General features: G+C 50.8%; 1 protein-coding gene across 4 annotated transcripts in view; it reads right to left on the reverse strand.

The window, feature by feature from the left end:
* The window catches only part of IQSEC3 (IQ motif and Sec7 domain ArfGEF 3), a 103440-nt gene extending 90713 nt beyond the window's left edge, over positions 1–12727 (reverse strand). For all 4 annotated transcript variants that reach the window (XM_036907959.2, XM_036907956.2, XM_057492448.1 and 1 more), the window contains exon 1: positions 12065–12727. Coding sequence is in view for 3 of the 4 variants with exons in the window: in XM_036907956.2 (XP_036763851.2) it covers positions 12065–12615 (551 nt within the window). In the remaining variant the exon portion in view is untranslated. The remainder of the gene's footprint in view (positions 1–12064) is intronic.
* Positions 12728–14074: the final 1347 nt, after the last annotated feature.

Here is a 14074-nt window from a genome sequence, read left to right on the forward strand (position 1 = left end):
TCTCACTTCTTGGTCTGGGCACCAAGTCTCATGGCTTGAAAAGCCATCTGAAATTTCTATCTCCAAGTCCATTCCAAATGCCTACCAGTCGTCTCCACCTGAATGTCCAATAGGCCTCTCAAACTTAACATGTCTAAACTTCAACCCCTCATCTCCCCACCCACACCTGCCCATCTCATCTTCCAATAATTTTGGCCCAAACCCTTGGACTCATCCTCAGCTCCTCTTTCTCTCACACCCCACATCAATCCAGTAGCCAACGCACCACTCTTGACTATTTACCACCACTTGCACGCCTCTACCCCTGGTCCAGGCTACTTCCATCTCTTACCTGGACTTTACAATAGCCTCCTGTCTTATCTCCCTGTTTCTGGTTTCTTCCTCCTTCAGTCTGTTCACAACTGAAAGTCAACCCAGGAGCTGAAGTTCCTTTTAAACATTCTCTGCTCAAAACCATCCAGTGGGTCCTTTTTCTTAAAAGCCTACTCTTCATGATGGATTCCAAGGACCTATTGCGTATCTTAACAAAAACATCATTATTTTTGGCAGGAAAATTCTTCATTGTGGGTACTGTCCTGGGCACTAAAGGATATTGGACATAGCCCTTGCCCACTAAATGCCAGTAGAGCACCACTTTCCTCCCAACCCTGCCAGCCATTCTGACAACTAAAATATCCCCACACATTTCCAAAGACTGCCTGGTGGATCTGGAAATCCCAGGCAAGAATCCCTTACAATATTTGCTGCCTGCCAGCACCCTTGCAGCCTATGTACCCTCCATCACTATCTCATGATTCCACCTCGGACTACTCTCCCTGTGCTCCTGTCTTACTTGGACAACCAGGCAGGCCCCCTACCCCAGCCTCTGTGCTGGCTGCTGCCTCTGCTGGGAAGGCTCCTCTCCGCACTGCACAGAACTTGCTGCTCCAGGTCTTTGCTCAGGTGTGATCGTAGGGGTAAAGGAATTAATTCCATTCTTAGCCAGGAATGGAGTGTGCCCAGCCTGGGGCAGGAAGTAGGGAGAGAGGTAATGATAACCTCAGTTTATTCCGCAGATCAGTTCCAGAAGATTTCCTGAAGGAAATAGTGTTTTAGGGTTCCCTTCACCCTGGTATAAACCAGTGTATAACACCCTGGAAGCTCCCACAAGCCTGGTGACTGCAGACAACAAAGGAAACCAAGCTGGGGGTGTTAAGAGTTTTCAGGTAGGGAAGCACACTCCTTGAATCTTATTTCTAGTGTAATTTACCCATGTCTGTAGGAGGCTACCTACATGTCAGCAGCTGGAGAGCCAAGTTCAAATGGAGCCCCTCAATAATGTCTACCCCAGCTGCCTTCAGAAAAGCACACCCCAAATGATTATACAGAGGCAGGCTACCCAGAAGAGAGGTCCTAGTTTCAGGCTCTACAACGGAATACTTCACAGCTGTTAAAAGAAATGAGGCGGTTCTTTCTCTATTGAATATGAAAGGGTCATCAAAGTGCAGAACAGCATATAATATACTGTGTTTTGTGTAAAAAGAAACACACACGTGTGCTTGCATGTACATAGCATATCTGGAAGGATACATGAGAAATTGCTAACAGTAATGGGGATGGGGTGGATTGGAAGCAGGAGTGGAGAGATGCTTTTCACGGTAAACTTATATCTTTTAAATTTTGTACTATACCAATGCCTGTTGAAAAAAGTAAATTAAATTTTAAGAAGCACACAGATTGACAAAATGAAAACTAACAGGGCCACGCGGAAAATTCAGCCGTTTTGGTATTAAAATGAAAGCCACCTGAACAAGTCCAGTGGCCGGAAGTCGGAGGACAAAGCCCTTCAAGCGGAAAGAGCCCAAGGGCTGTTGTTGACCTGGTTCGATAGGTCCGTCTGCGGCCCTGGACTGAGAAAGCCAGGGGGTTCCTAGGTGCCGTTCAAAGCCAAGCGGGGTCCAGAACCCGTATGGTTGGGGCAATGGAGAGGACGGGACTCCCTTTCCAAGGGAGTCTGTCCCCACCCCCTCGGGCCTCAGGGATGCTCGTGGCTCTGGATTTCTCCGGGAGCAGCAGTGAAGTGGGCGGAGCGATCCACAGAGCCACGTGGCGCAAGCGGGGCAGGCCGCGGTGCGTTCACACAGGAGAAAAGATTGGGGGCGGGGGTCGAGATGGCGGACCGGAAGGCCAGGGAAGGAGGAGGCCTGTTCCGAACCCTCTGGACCACAGGGCGGTGAAGCGTGCTGCGTCTTCAAAAAGCACTTTCTGGCCCAAAGGGCTCGAAAATAACAGCAACCACTAACGTTTGGCTCCTCGCTGCAGCACCAGGCGCTCGGCTTGGCGCTTTAATGGGCATTACCTCTTAACTTTCACAGCAGTCCTGTGAGGTCAGTGCGGTTCTTACCCGCCTGTGACAGATAAGGAAAGCCGCGCTGTCACAGCTGAAGACCACACAGTTAGTACAGGACCGAGTCAGGATCCGAACCGAGGGCCACATTCTCGCCATCAGGCTTCACCGTAGATGGACCTGAATCCTAAGGTTACATGATTCTACACATCGCAAACATAAATATGGGAAGGCTAAGAGAGAGCTGGGATTCTCCGGCCGGGGTGTCTTGGGCACAACGAAGGTCAAGGGAGATGGATGCCGAGCAGAAGTCGGGCCCCGGTGACAGGGGACACCATCCTGATCCCCGACCCTCTCAGCTGAAGGGAACCCACCCACAGAACCCTGCTGCCCTTCCAGCCCGGGGGGGTTCGCACCCTCCGGGGGCAGCCGGGCGGGCGGGTGGCGGCGGGCGGGTGGCGGCGGGAGCAACAGCGGCCGGGTGGTGACGCAGCACGGAAGGCCCCTGGGCTCCCGCGGAGCGCGGGCGGCGGCGGCGGCGCCAGGGGTGCTCCCAGACGGCGTGGGCGGGCGACGGTGCGCGCCAGGCCGAGTCGCGAGGGCCGCGGGGTGGGCAGGACCCAGCGAGGCAGCCAGACTCCCGGGGCTGCCGGGCGCGGGCGAGGGCGGGGGCGCCAGGCGGGGAGGGGGCGCGGCGCGCGCCGCGGCCCCCTCGGTCCGCGCCCGTACTGGGCAGGGGCCTCCCCGGTGCTGTGCGGGGCGCGGCGAAAGCGGCGCCTTCGGGCGGTGACTCAGCAGCGCTCGCGGGCGGGGGCGCGGGGCTGGGAGACCCGATCCTGCGGGCAGCCGGGCGCCTCACTCGCCGTCTCGCCTCGGAGGGCCCCGGGGGATGCGCCGGGGGAGGGAGGGCTTTGCCCAGCCTCTCCGAGCCAGTTTGGGGGAGGAGTGAAGGAGGGGGTTCGATGCCTAGCCCTCCACTCCACCCGCCCCCGGTTTTTACGCAAAGTCCGGAGGGAGCCCTGTGGAAATTGGGAATTCCGGGAAGCTCCCGCAGAACTCCATCCCTCCCCGACCTGAGGCAGCGGGCCGCCCTACCCTCGCCCTGCAGGGGTCTGTTTCCTTTGTTTTCTTGAAAGGCAAAGTGAATTCGGAGTCCCGCGCCCGTCCCGCATCCTGAGCTCTCTTCCTAAAGCTCTTACCATTTGGAAATCACTTTTCATATCTAAGCTAGGTCCTTCCAGCTGCAGCAACCTCTTAGCAGCCGTGCTTTGCCTCGGACTTGGAGAACTGTCGGGGGAGGAGGGCAAAATGGTGGGCAAAGAGCGACTGCCCCCATTGGGTAGAGGGGAAATCAGACCCAGAGAAGGGGAGGGGTTTGCTCTAAGTTTACACTTGGGGTCAGTAACGGTGGGCACAGTAATAAGGTCTCAGGGGGCCTGGCTTCTGGGTCGGAGTTCACCTGCTTGGAAAGAGTGTCGACCGCTTATGCTGCTTAACGAAGGGCCTTTACCGGCCCGGAATTCCGTCGTCCTTCCCTGATGGGCTCTTAAGAGTTAAGTAGCTCCAAGAATGTCAACACTGGCAAATGCGCCAGTTTGAAAGCATCCAAAGCATCTTTGTTCCTAATGACCAGGCCGTGCACAGCCTGAAGCACTGAAACTAGACACAAGCAAGAGATTCCCAACTGCTCTGTAGAGTTTTTGTTGCTGTAGCTGTTTTCAAATAATCGTTGTGTTGAATTGATGTGATGAATGAAAATTGTGGTAGACTGGAATAATTTATCAAGGAAGAAATTACGGCATTCCCTTGCCTCTCTGCCTGGGATAAGACGGTGTATTCCTGCTTGGAGGCAGGGAGACAGCTGGTTTGACCTGACAGAACCAAAGCCCTGAGAGGTCATGTGGCACGAGGCACAGACTATAACTAGGCCAAAGCAGGTGCAGGGAAAATCAAATGGCAGCTTTCTATGCATCACACTACCTGAGCTTCCAAACAGGATAGCTTAATAGAGAGTCCCAGGTGCCCCCAGCCCTGTACCCACCCTCCCTCCAGCCAGCCTTCTTCCCAGGAGGCCTGGTCTGCTTTACACTTGAAACAGAATGAAGGATGAAAACCAGAAGTGGAGGCACTGTAGACTTGCCCCATTTTACAGGGAAGACCCAGAGGGACTGGCTCACCCAGAGAGATTAACAAGTCATTCAGGGAAAGGTGAAGGAACCCAGAGTCCTGACAGTGGGACCAGACTAGGGCGTCACAGGGAGGCAGCGAGGATCAAAAGAGCCTACCAAACACCAGGGTGCTCCTCAAATTCCTGCCCTGTGACTTCTACAAATGAAGCTCATTGGCAAAGTATTCCTTCTACAGCCCAGATAATTAATTACTTTCCCAAGACAAGTCAATGTGGGAGTATACCCTGGGTCCCTCCCCTTTGCTTGCCAAATCCAGGCAAGGCAATTCCAATTCCCTGCAAAACATAGCATAAATCAAGGTCACTTAGTCTCCCAACAGCCTCCCCCATGAGCCCTTCAGCTCCTTATGATCCTCCTGCCCTGACCCCCAGTCAACCAGTGCCACCATGGCTTCCTCTTTCCTTATCAAACCTGCTCTCAGATGCTGCTCTAATATGCTCTTTCAGGCCAAAGTGTGAAAGGCTGCTATAGCTCAGTGTATTTTTTTGCTCCTGTCCTAGAAGAATTTGAGTTTCAACAAGGGGGATAACCTTGAAGCACCCAAAGGAATCTCTAATTATGGATTTGTTAGCAGAGGTGAGATATTCTGGAAGGCAGAGAGACCTCCCTGGGGCCCCTAAGCCCTGTAACTAGCTGTAGGTTTGGCCCTGCACACCCATGGAGCAGTCCTGACCAGTTCTTCTGGTCCGTCACTGTATATTGTCACAAGCACTGGATGAAGAGGTCTAGTTGTTGTTCTGCCACTGACTAGTTTGGAAGCATCAGTCATAAAGCCATAGTTTTCTCATTTGTCAAATGAGAAGTTTGGAACAAATGACCTTATAGAAACTTTCCAACTCTGACGTTCACCTGACTCCCCAGAGGGTCCAGCATTTAAAGCCCTCCATCCCCTGAAGGTGTGGCCCAGGAATGGCCTGATAACAGCACAGAGTGTAGGCATGGACTTGGACAAGCCTGCATGTTCTCTGTCCACAGTAGCCTGCCCACCCACCAGGGGCAAAAGGTATCACTCAGCACATGTACCGGTCTCGCAGACTTACATAACCCTCCTGGATGAGCTATTCCACACAAACAGCAATTGTAAAACAGCCTGTCTCCCCACACCACCCAGGACCCCAACACACACACACAGCAGCCTTTGCCCACAGTGGCCTCACAGCCACGACCACAATGGGAGAGAATTTTAGAAGCTCACTGCCTTTCTTTTCCATTTTTGTTTTTCTTAGAAGGTATTTTATGTAAGAAAGCCCTTAGGAGAAGAAACTCTTGATCAGAGAGAGCAGAGTCTTCCCATAATGGCTCCCCTCCTGACTATCATCAAAAACCGTACAATAACACATCAGGCCTCTCCTTGTCTCAGTCCCTCCCTGCTCTTTTTTCCAACTTTCTGACCTCAGAATCCTGCAGAGAGCAGGTCTACCCTTCCAACCTCAGGATGGAAGAATTGGGAGAAATGGATTTAGCTTTCATCCCAAGAGTGGAATGCGTTCCCTGGTTAAGACTTCAATTCTCCTCGCCCTCTGCTCTTACCCAGGACAAGTCCCTATGCTAAATGAGTCAGTAGCTTCCCAGTTTAGAAAACAGGAAAGGTCATTCTTATCACCCTGGGGCATTGGGTGACAACTCAGACCCTCTGAAGTCCTTCAGAGAAGTGCAAGTAATCTTAAAATGCAACAAAAGAGATTTAAATTGGGCTTAAGGAAACATTTCCCAGCTATGAAATTGTGAGACCTCATCATAGATCACTAAGAGATTGTGGATTTGTCTTGCCTGGCTGCATTTCAAGGCAACATGTGGCTGGAATAGCTTGGGTGCACATTGTCCCCAGATGGGGTGGGGGGTAGGTGAGAAAAGGACACATGCAGAAAGCTGGCCTGGAAAATGGAAGCATTCCTGGACCTGGATTCTAGTTTAACACCATGGTCTGACTGTAGATGAGCCCTGGTTTCTTTACCTATAGAAATACCACAATGTATTGAGTATTTATTATGGTGCCCGGAACAATACTAAAAAATGACACTATTTAATTTTGAAACTGTACAACACTGCAGGGTATATATTACTTCTCATTTTATAAATGAAAAAACAGGATCTAAGAAGATAAATAATGAACATAAGGCCCCAGAGCTGGTAGGTGGTAGAGCAAGATTCATACTTGTGCCCAACTCCAAAGCCCATTTTTTAATTACCTAGATCTTGAAAATTCTGGGATCCGTGGTTTCCTTAAGTTCCTTTCAGCCTGAAAAAATCTAATTTATCACTCACTCTACTGATCCTTTTTTGATTGTTAACAATCTCATTGTTTGACATGAAGATGACCACCTCTTTCCTCCACGGAAACAAGAAACCCTTTGCAGCCTGTATGGAAACCTGCACTTTGTGCTGTTCCAGAAGCAGAGGAGGAAGAAGCTGCAGCAGCCCAAGCTTCAGAAATCCTGCCAGGTGACCTTGCATTTGGGGATCTGCCAAGTGCAATAAGTGTTCCCAGGACCTCTTACTAAGAAACCCCATACTAAGTTGCTGCTGCTCTGCATCCAGAGCCATTGAGAGAATGTCTGGGCCCCCATGAAAAAAATGTCTAGGCTCCCCAACAAGAGCAGTCTGTCTAAAAATCTTTACATGGCATTTAAATTCAGGGTCTAAGTCCTTTCCAGACCATGGGTCCAGCTATTTGTCCCAGTTGTCCCCTCCTTTTCCATATCACTCTCCCTTCACTGACTCTCCACCAGACCTGACCCCATCTGCCTTTTTTCATAAGTGACCTTTGAAACTCAGGCTGTACAGATATTTGCTGAATCAGCAGGACCAACTGCTGCTCCTCTCACCTGGTTTCTGGCCAAAGGAAAAATATTCCAGGCTGCCTTTGTGAGGTACTATGGTGTTAACTGTGTGGGCATGGGATGGGCGTGGGAAGGAGAAGGAGAGAGCCTGTGTGGAGCAAGGCCCAGGGGCTGGGGAGGAGGTGGGAGATCACTGGGTTTTCCCAGAGGCCAAGAGTGACTTGCTTCTCTTAAACTGTGTTCTTTTTGGATGAAATGGAGAAAAGAGCAGCAGTCCAGGCCCTTGGAAAGGCAGGGGACAGCAAGTGCTCACTCAGTGCCAGCTTCCAGGTCAGTAAAATGACACCCCACCCCACCACCTCACTGAGCCTTCATTCTGGACCCATTTTCCTCTTTATTATCTAGAAGTACCCCCACCTTGCTAGGGAGAGGGTGAAAAAGGAGGATAGGCAGGTTGGTGGGTATTGGTCTTAATATCGCTTCCTCAGCGAGCAAGCCTTCTAGCCACTCGTAGACCAGGACCCTGAGTGCCTAGGCTCTCCTTGCCCTCTTGATAGGGTTTAGCCTGGCAGGACACAGCTAAGGTAGGGGGAACTGTCAGAAGATGGGATGATATACACATGCAAAACAGGTATCTCTGTGGATTGACTCTTCTAGGCTCTGTGCCCCTTCCAGCTAGTGTTGGCTCTTACTATTCCTGACATAAACCCTTGACTCCAACCAAGAAAACCTCTCTGGGCTCTGTACATTTTGTATGCTCACTCTTTTTATTCTGTTCTGCTCTGATAGAGAGTGGCTCAAGGCGGCTGCAATCTGCTTACCCTCATTTAGATGTTTCTAGTTATGTGCCTCATACATGTTAAGCAAGGACGGTTTTCTTCTTTCCTTTCTGCAGCACAGAATACAGGGTTTTGAACAGACCGGACACTTGGTATGATAGAGTTGATTGCCTGACACCTTCACACTGTCTTAATAGCTCCCAGGATGTGTCAGTCATGAGCTGCCACCTCCAAGCAGACAGCCCTGACTCAGTAGGAGCAGAGTCACCTGCTCCAATCAGCATCTTAGACAACAGGCTAAAAAGCAAATCCAATGATCTTCTAGCCAGCGTCCAGCCCCCAGTGAGCCACGACACTCAAAGGATGACCCAAGATTTATTTTATGCAGAAAGGATGGAGTAGAGAAGAGACTTCCCCACACAGCTTAAGTAAAAGCCAGGAATAGAAGGAAGAAAATGTGGGAGAGAGAAAATATTGAGGGGAGGGGAAAAAAGGGGGAAGAGAGAAGAGAAAAAAAAGAGAAGGGGCAAAGTAATGAGAAAGAGGAAGGGTATAAAGGAAGAGAGGACAGGGTTGGAACTACTAATCCATTCAGACTTCATGGAGGTGGGGAGTTTGGGAGTTAGGGTAGGAGATGAATTTGAATTATAAAGCAAGAATCCTACCCAACCTCCAGTAATCATCTGCCCATAGGTTTGGGGACATGGGCAAGATCCATGGGCCCTACATGCAAGGCTCGGTGGGTGGGCAAGCATGTGCTCAGAGAAGCTGCGGCCGCGCTGGAAGGTCATGTGCTTCCATGGCAAGGAAGAGACTTTGCCAGGTCAGGCTGTGGCTCTGGCTCTAGCCACGAAAGGGATAATCAATTCTGAAGATGCTGTGAGCTCTGATTGAAAAAATAAAGAGGAAACAACGGTTGCTGCTTTCATTAAGAGGCAAAAGCAGTGGGGACTGGCACTTAGCAAGAGCCAGGAAGCATGCAGAGAGAGAATTTTAACCCCTCAAGTGTCTTTCTTCCATGATATCTATGCACCCATCCACCCCACATCATTGCTTCCTTGGCCTAATGTCCAAGGCCACCACCTTCATATCTCCCTCAGCTGAAAGAGGGAGAGAGACCAGGCTGCATATTAATGCAGATCTGATAGCAATTAATCCATTATTGCAGTCACAGGTTTCCAGGGCTCCTGCCTCTCCTGGATTTGGGCAGTAAGAGGAGTTTTGGGGATAAGAGACAAACTGTGTTGTGAGATAATGCATCCACCATAGCTCAGCCCCTTGTAACCCTCAGCCACCCCTTAGCATCCTCACAATAATGGGGCCAGGAATGTGAAAAGATTTATGTGAAATTATGATGAGAAGACCCCTTCTGTTGTCTCTTCCACCTACTTCAGCACACCCAGTAAAGAACTGATTCAGCAAGGAGCTCCCCAGGAGGAAACAGGGAGAGGACTGCGGGTTCTGCTCTTCTCCTCATCTCACCTACCCATGAAGAGCTCTCTCTGCCTGCTGGCCATACCTGGCCCTGCACCACTGAGAGGTATGAGAAGAAGAGGACAAACATATAAAAGGGTCATGGGCAGGAAGCAGGTTGGGGTTCTGAGGGAAACTTGGGTTGAAATTAGACAAAACAGTGGGGAGAAATGGGAGGTCCAAAGGCACAAAAGATATTCAACCAGCTAAGGTGTCCATGATTTCACATCCAAGGGGAGAGAGTGGCAGGGAGGAGGGGAGGCATGCATATCCTTGCTCTCTAAGTCTCTGGGTGCCCAGGCTTGGGGAGCAGGAAAAAGCTGGAGGACCTGGAGAAAGGAGGAGGCTACTGGTGGTATTAACATTTTGGTGCCCGGCACAGCTTCTTAAGTGAAGCTCCCCCTCTCTTCCATCATTCAATTACTTTGTATGTTTGTTCTGCTCCCTTGGGAAGCCAAAGCGGGACAAGGGATAAAGAACGATGGCGACACACAGTTCGTCCGTCTGGTTTTGACATGTAAGGCTAGATAGGAGTCCGGGTGCACCCCAGCAAGAGTACCTGGGCAGGGCAGTTTGGGCTCTCTAAGCTACTTTGAGGGGCCACAGCAAATTCCTTAGCCAAGAAAAATTACCTTTCATCAACACTTTAGCCCCACAGTCTCCCGAAGGGATACAAAGAGGGTGGGGGTACAGTGGAAGAGCGGGGGACACCACAGGACATAGAGAGAGGGATCCAGGGAAGAACCACGTTTACCAGGAAGCTGTACTGCCCCCAGGGAAATGAAATGAAATAGTTTTTTCCCTCTCTTTGGGGAAAAAGCCACATAGTATCTTGGAAGAATGTTGCCTTTTGCTGAGCAGTGTGAGCAGTGAGGGAACACTACCTTTCTGCTTTTTATGCCAGAGAAGGAAAGAAAACATGAAACTAAAGGAAGAGCAAATGGGCCATTCAGGGAGATGGGTAAGAAAACCACACCTTCTTGGGGTTTGAATCAAGTGCTATAAGGTCTGCCAAGTCAGACCATCCTGGATCGTGACCCCTAAGAGCCCACGGCTCCAGTCAAATCTACCCTGTGAGGTAACATGTCCTGACCCAACTTCTCAAACTCTCCAGATGTGAGGAGAACGTGAGTTTTTATGGAATACGTGTAATCTTCACAAGTATTCCCAGACCTAAAGCACAGTGAGACCGGATGAAGATGAGATTCTTGGCTTTCTTCCGCGGTCTCCCTGCAGCTCCATTAGCATCACTATTGTCGTGTCAGGTGCTGCCTAGGTAATGATTTCCCTTGAGCTGTTCTTCCTGCGGCTCTCCCATCACCTGTCTAATCAGAGAAAGAAAGCTGACATGGTCACAGCCTTCCCGATACAGAGGAGAGAATATTCCAGTCCTTTTCTGTCTCTCCTTCCCATAGTCCTAGTTCATGGACGCTGGGCATAAAGAGAGAGCCTGAGGTCCTAGAGTCCCTCATCGGGGGTTAATGAGCATATTTCTCTCAGGACCCGACATGAGATTCCAGTCATCACCAAATAAGCAAGGGAAAACAAGGTTTGCAGTCTCCAGCCATAACAGAGACTTAAACAGCAATTACATCCAAATACCAACTCCGTTTGCCAACTATCTCTCTCATCATTGCTCCCTTTCCACAGCTGCCAAGCACGCTGCACGGGAATCTTCCTCGAGTCAGGGAAAAAAGCTGTAAGCAGACTGAGCCCTCATGCTATCACTGAATCCTCCACGGGCTTGGTGGACTGTTTCCTGATACCCTTTTGGTTCTTTGGGGATTCAGAAGAAAGGTGTCCACTAGGTCAAAGCAGAGTAAGCTTCCCCAAAAGAGCCGCTTCTGGCTTTGACTCCCACTGCATCAGTTAAAGCGCCAGCTCGTTCCTCTGAGAAATGCTTTCTACCACCCTCGTCTTTCTGTCTCCAGCCCTGCTGTCTTCACACATCATTCTTGCTTTTCTGCCCTATCCCCTTCCTCCTGAATTCCCTCAGACCCCAATTCTACTCTTCCTGGACCCTAGCCCTTTTCAAGCTCTTGACATGATTCTTGGCCAAGCCTTCATCTTTTTATATCTCACTCTCCATTCAATTGATTTTACTACCTAAACTCCCTTCCAAATTTTTCCTAACTTAAAATTCAACTGCTCTCTTTTCTTCAGTTTGATCTTCATCCCAACTTCCTTCCAATCTTGTTGCCTTAGAACCTGCCCATTTCCAATATCTCTAATCATTGAAAACCCATTTTCCCCCCTCCTTTGCCCTCAGTAATGGTCTGGATACTCCCTTTGGTCCCACATCCCCCCAACCCTCTCAAACACCCGATATCATTTCCTCCTTCCCCCCAAATCTCCTTGACACACTTTTAACCCCAACCATCTCCTCACCCCTTCACTGCGCATTACTGTAGTCCTCCAGACTCTCAGGTGCACCCTATTTTCCCCTCCTCTCCTCCTTTCACCCATTTGTTTCCCTTTCTCTCACTTCAGCAGCCCCATCCCCTTTTCCCCACTCACTCGGTTCTCCTGCTCAGGACGCCCTTGCCGAGGGCAGCGGGGGATTTGTGCTGAAGGAGGGCTCCAGCGGCCGCGCAGCAACTCTGGGGACGCTCCTTCTCCTTGTCGGCTGCGGCCCCGGGCGCCACCGGGTGCTGGTGTGGCGACTGGGTTGCGTGAGCCCGGCTGCTGGGGCCCGGCTGGGGCTGCAGCAGGAGCTGTCCGTGGTGCTGAGTGGGCTGCTCCGGCGAGGACTGCGGCGCGGCGGGCGAGAGCTGTCCGTGGTTCTGGAGCGGGTCTTGGGCCCCTGCGGCGGCGGTGGCGGGGGGGGCTGGGGCAACCGGCAGCGGCGCTGGCGAAGGAGGGATGAGCCCGGGCGGAGGCTGGGCTTGCAGCAGCTGCTGATGCTCCCACAGGCTGCGGTTCTCGGCGCTTAGCTCGTCCAGCCGCCTCTCCAGCTCGTCGATGCGCTGGCGCTGGGTGTGGATGAGGCTCTGTTGGTTCTGCACGATGGCCGTGAGCTCCTTGAGGTAGAGCACGGCACGTACCGGGTTCTCCAGCAGGCTCTCCATGCCGCCCGCCGCCTGCGCCCTCCCTGCGCCTCGGCGGGCGGCGGGGAGCGCGAGGGCGCGCGGGAGCCGAGCAGCCCCAGCGATCCGCTCGCCTCCCTCTCCGGCGGGCCCTGCCCCCCTCCCCGCCGCGGGCGCCGCGTCACGGCCACACAGACCTTCACACACACACCGAGGGGCGGGACCGCGGCGCCAGGCCCGCCCACCATCCTCCCACCTTAAGGCTCTGAGAGGGGTCCCGGCTTCCTGCAGGGCCGACTGGAGGTGGGAGAGGCGAGCGCGGGAGCGGGTAGGGGAGCAGGATAAACGCGGGGGACCCGAGATGGGTAAGACAAATCTGGCGAGAAAGGAAAAGCAGGCGAGGTGGAAGTAGAGGTGCGGGGAAAGTGTGGTGGGACGGGTAGGAGAAGAGAAACAGATAGAAGCTGGAGACGCAAAAACAAAAAGGGAAGGTAGTAACAGAATAGAGAAATGTATTTTAAAAGGAAGTCATGAGACTCTAAAGGTCATGAATTCTTTTCCTATATCCAGCCACCCCAAAGGCTAGGGATCCATCTTAAAGACTTTCTGGGAGAGTCCATGCTTAACTTTTTTGTCCTCAACAGTCTATTTTGTTGGGGGATTCACTGAAATACAGGATCATAGGGACTCTAAGAGACACTAGAGAACATCTAGTTCTAATCCTTCATTCAGCCAAGAGGAAACGTAGGGTGGGAAGGCTGTTTATGCTGGACTTTCTCTGGGAATGAGACCTCAGGATGGTGTAGGCCACTCTAATAGAAACACAAATGAAATAAACCATGACCTCTGTGTCGTGGGCCAATGCTTCCAGAAACTTCTGAAGAAATCTTAATGTTTGAAAAACATTTATGAAATGCATACTAGTACCAAACACTGGGCTAGGTGATGCCCAGATAAAGATGACTAGGATGGAATATTTGGCTTCTTGGAGCTTATGATTAAGTAAGCAAAACAGGTAACAAATATTTAATTTTGACATAAGATGGTGGTTGTAACAAGGTAGAGAAATGTCCAGAGTGCTATAGGAGCCCAACAGCTTGGGAATCTGGAGGGCTTCTTGGAGGCAGTAACATTTGCCTTGGGAAGAATTTTCCAGAATTTGGTAAAAACATGAGCAAAAGCTCAGAAATATTAATCAGCATAGACTGAATCATTCATTAATTGCTATAGTAAATGTATATAAAACACTCATTAAGTGCTAAGTAATATATTAGAAACTATGCAGGCCACATTGAGCCTAGATAATAAATAATAATTTCTATCATCAAGACAATTACAATCTACTAGAGTTAATATGGTATGCACATGAATAACTAAAATACAAATTAAAATTTCTGTAAGAGCTCTTCAAGCCAGGTGCCACAGGAGTTCTGGGGAAGGAGAAGCTGTGTTTGACTATCATGATCTGATTCTTCTCCTTGAAGGTGTTATTCAAGCTGGC

Source organism: Manis pentadactyla, chromosome 14 (genome assembly GCF_030020395.1).
Source record: "Manis pentadactyla isolate mManPen7 chromosome 14, mManPen7.hap1, whole genome shotgun sequence".
Taxonomy (NCBI): Eukaryota; Metazoa; Chordata; class Mammalia; order Pholidota; family Manidae; genus Manis; species Manis pentadactyla.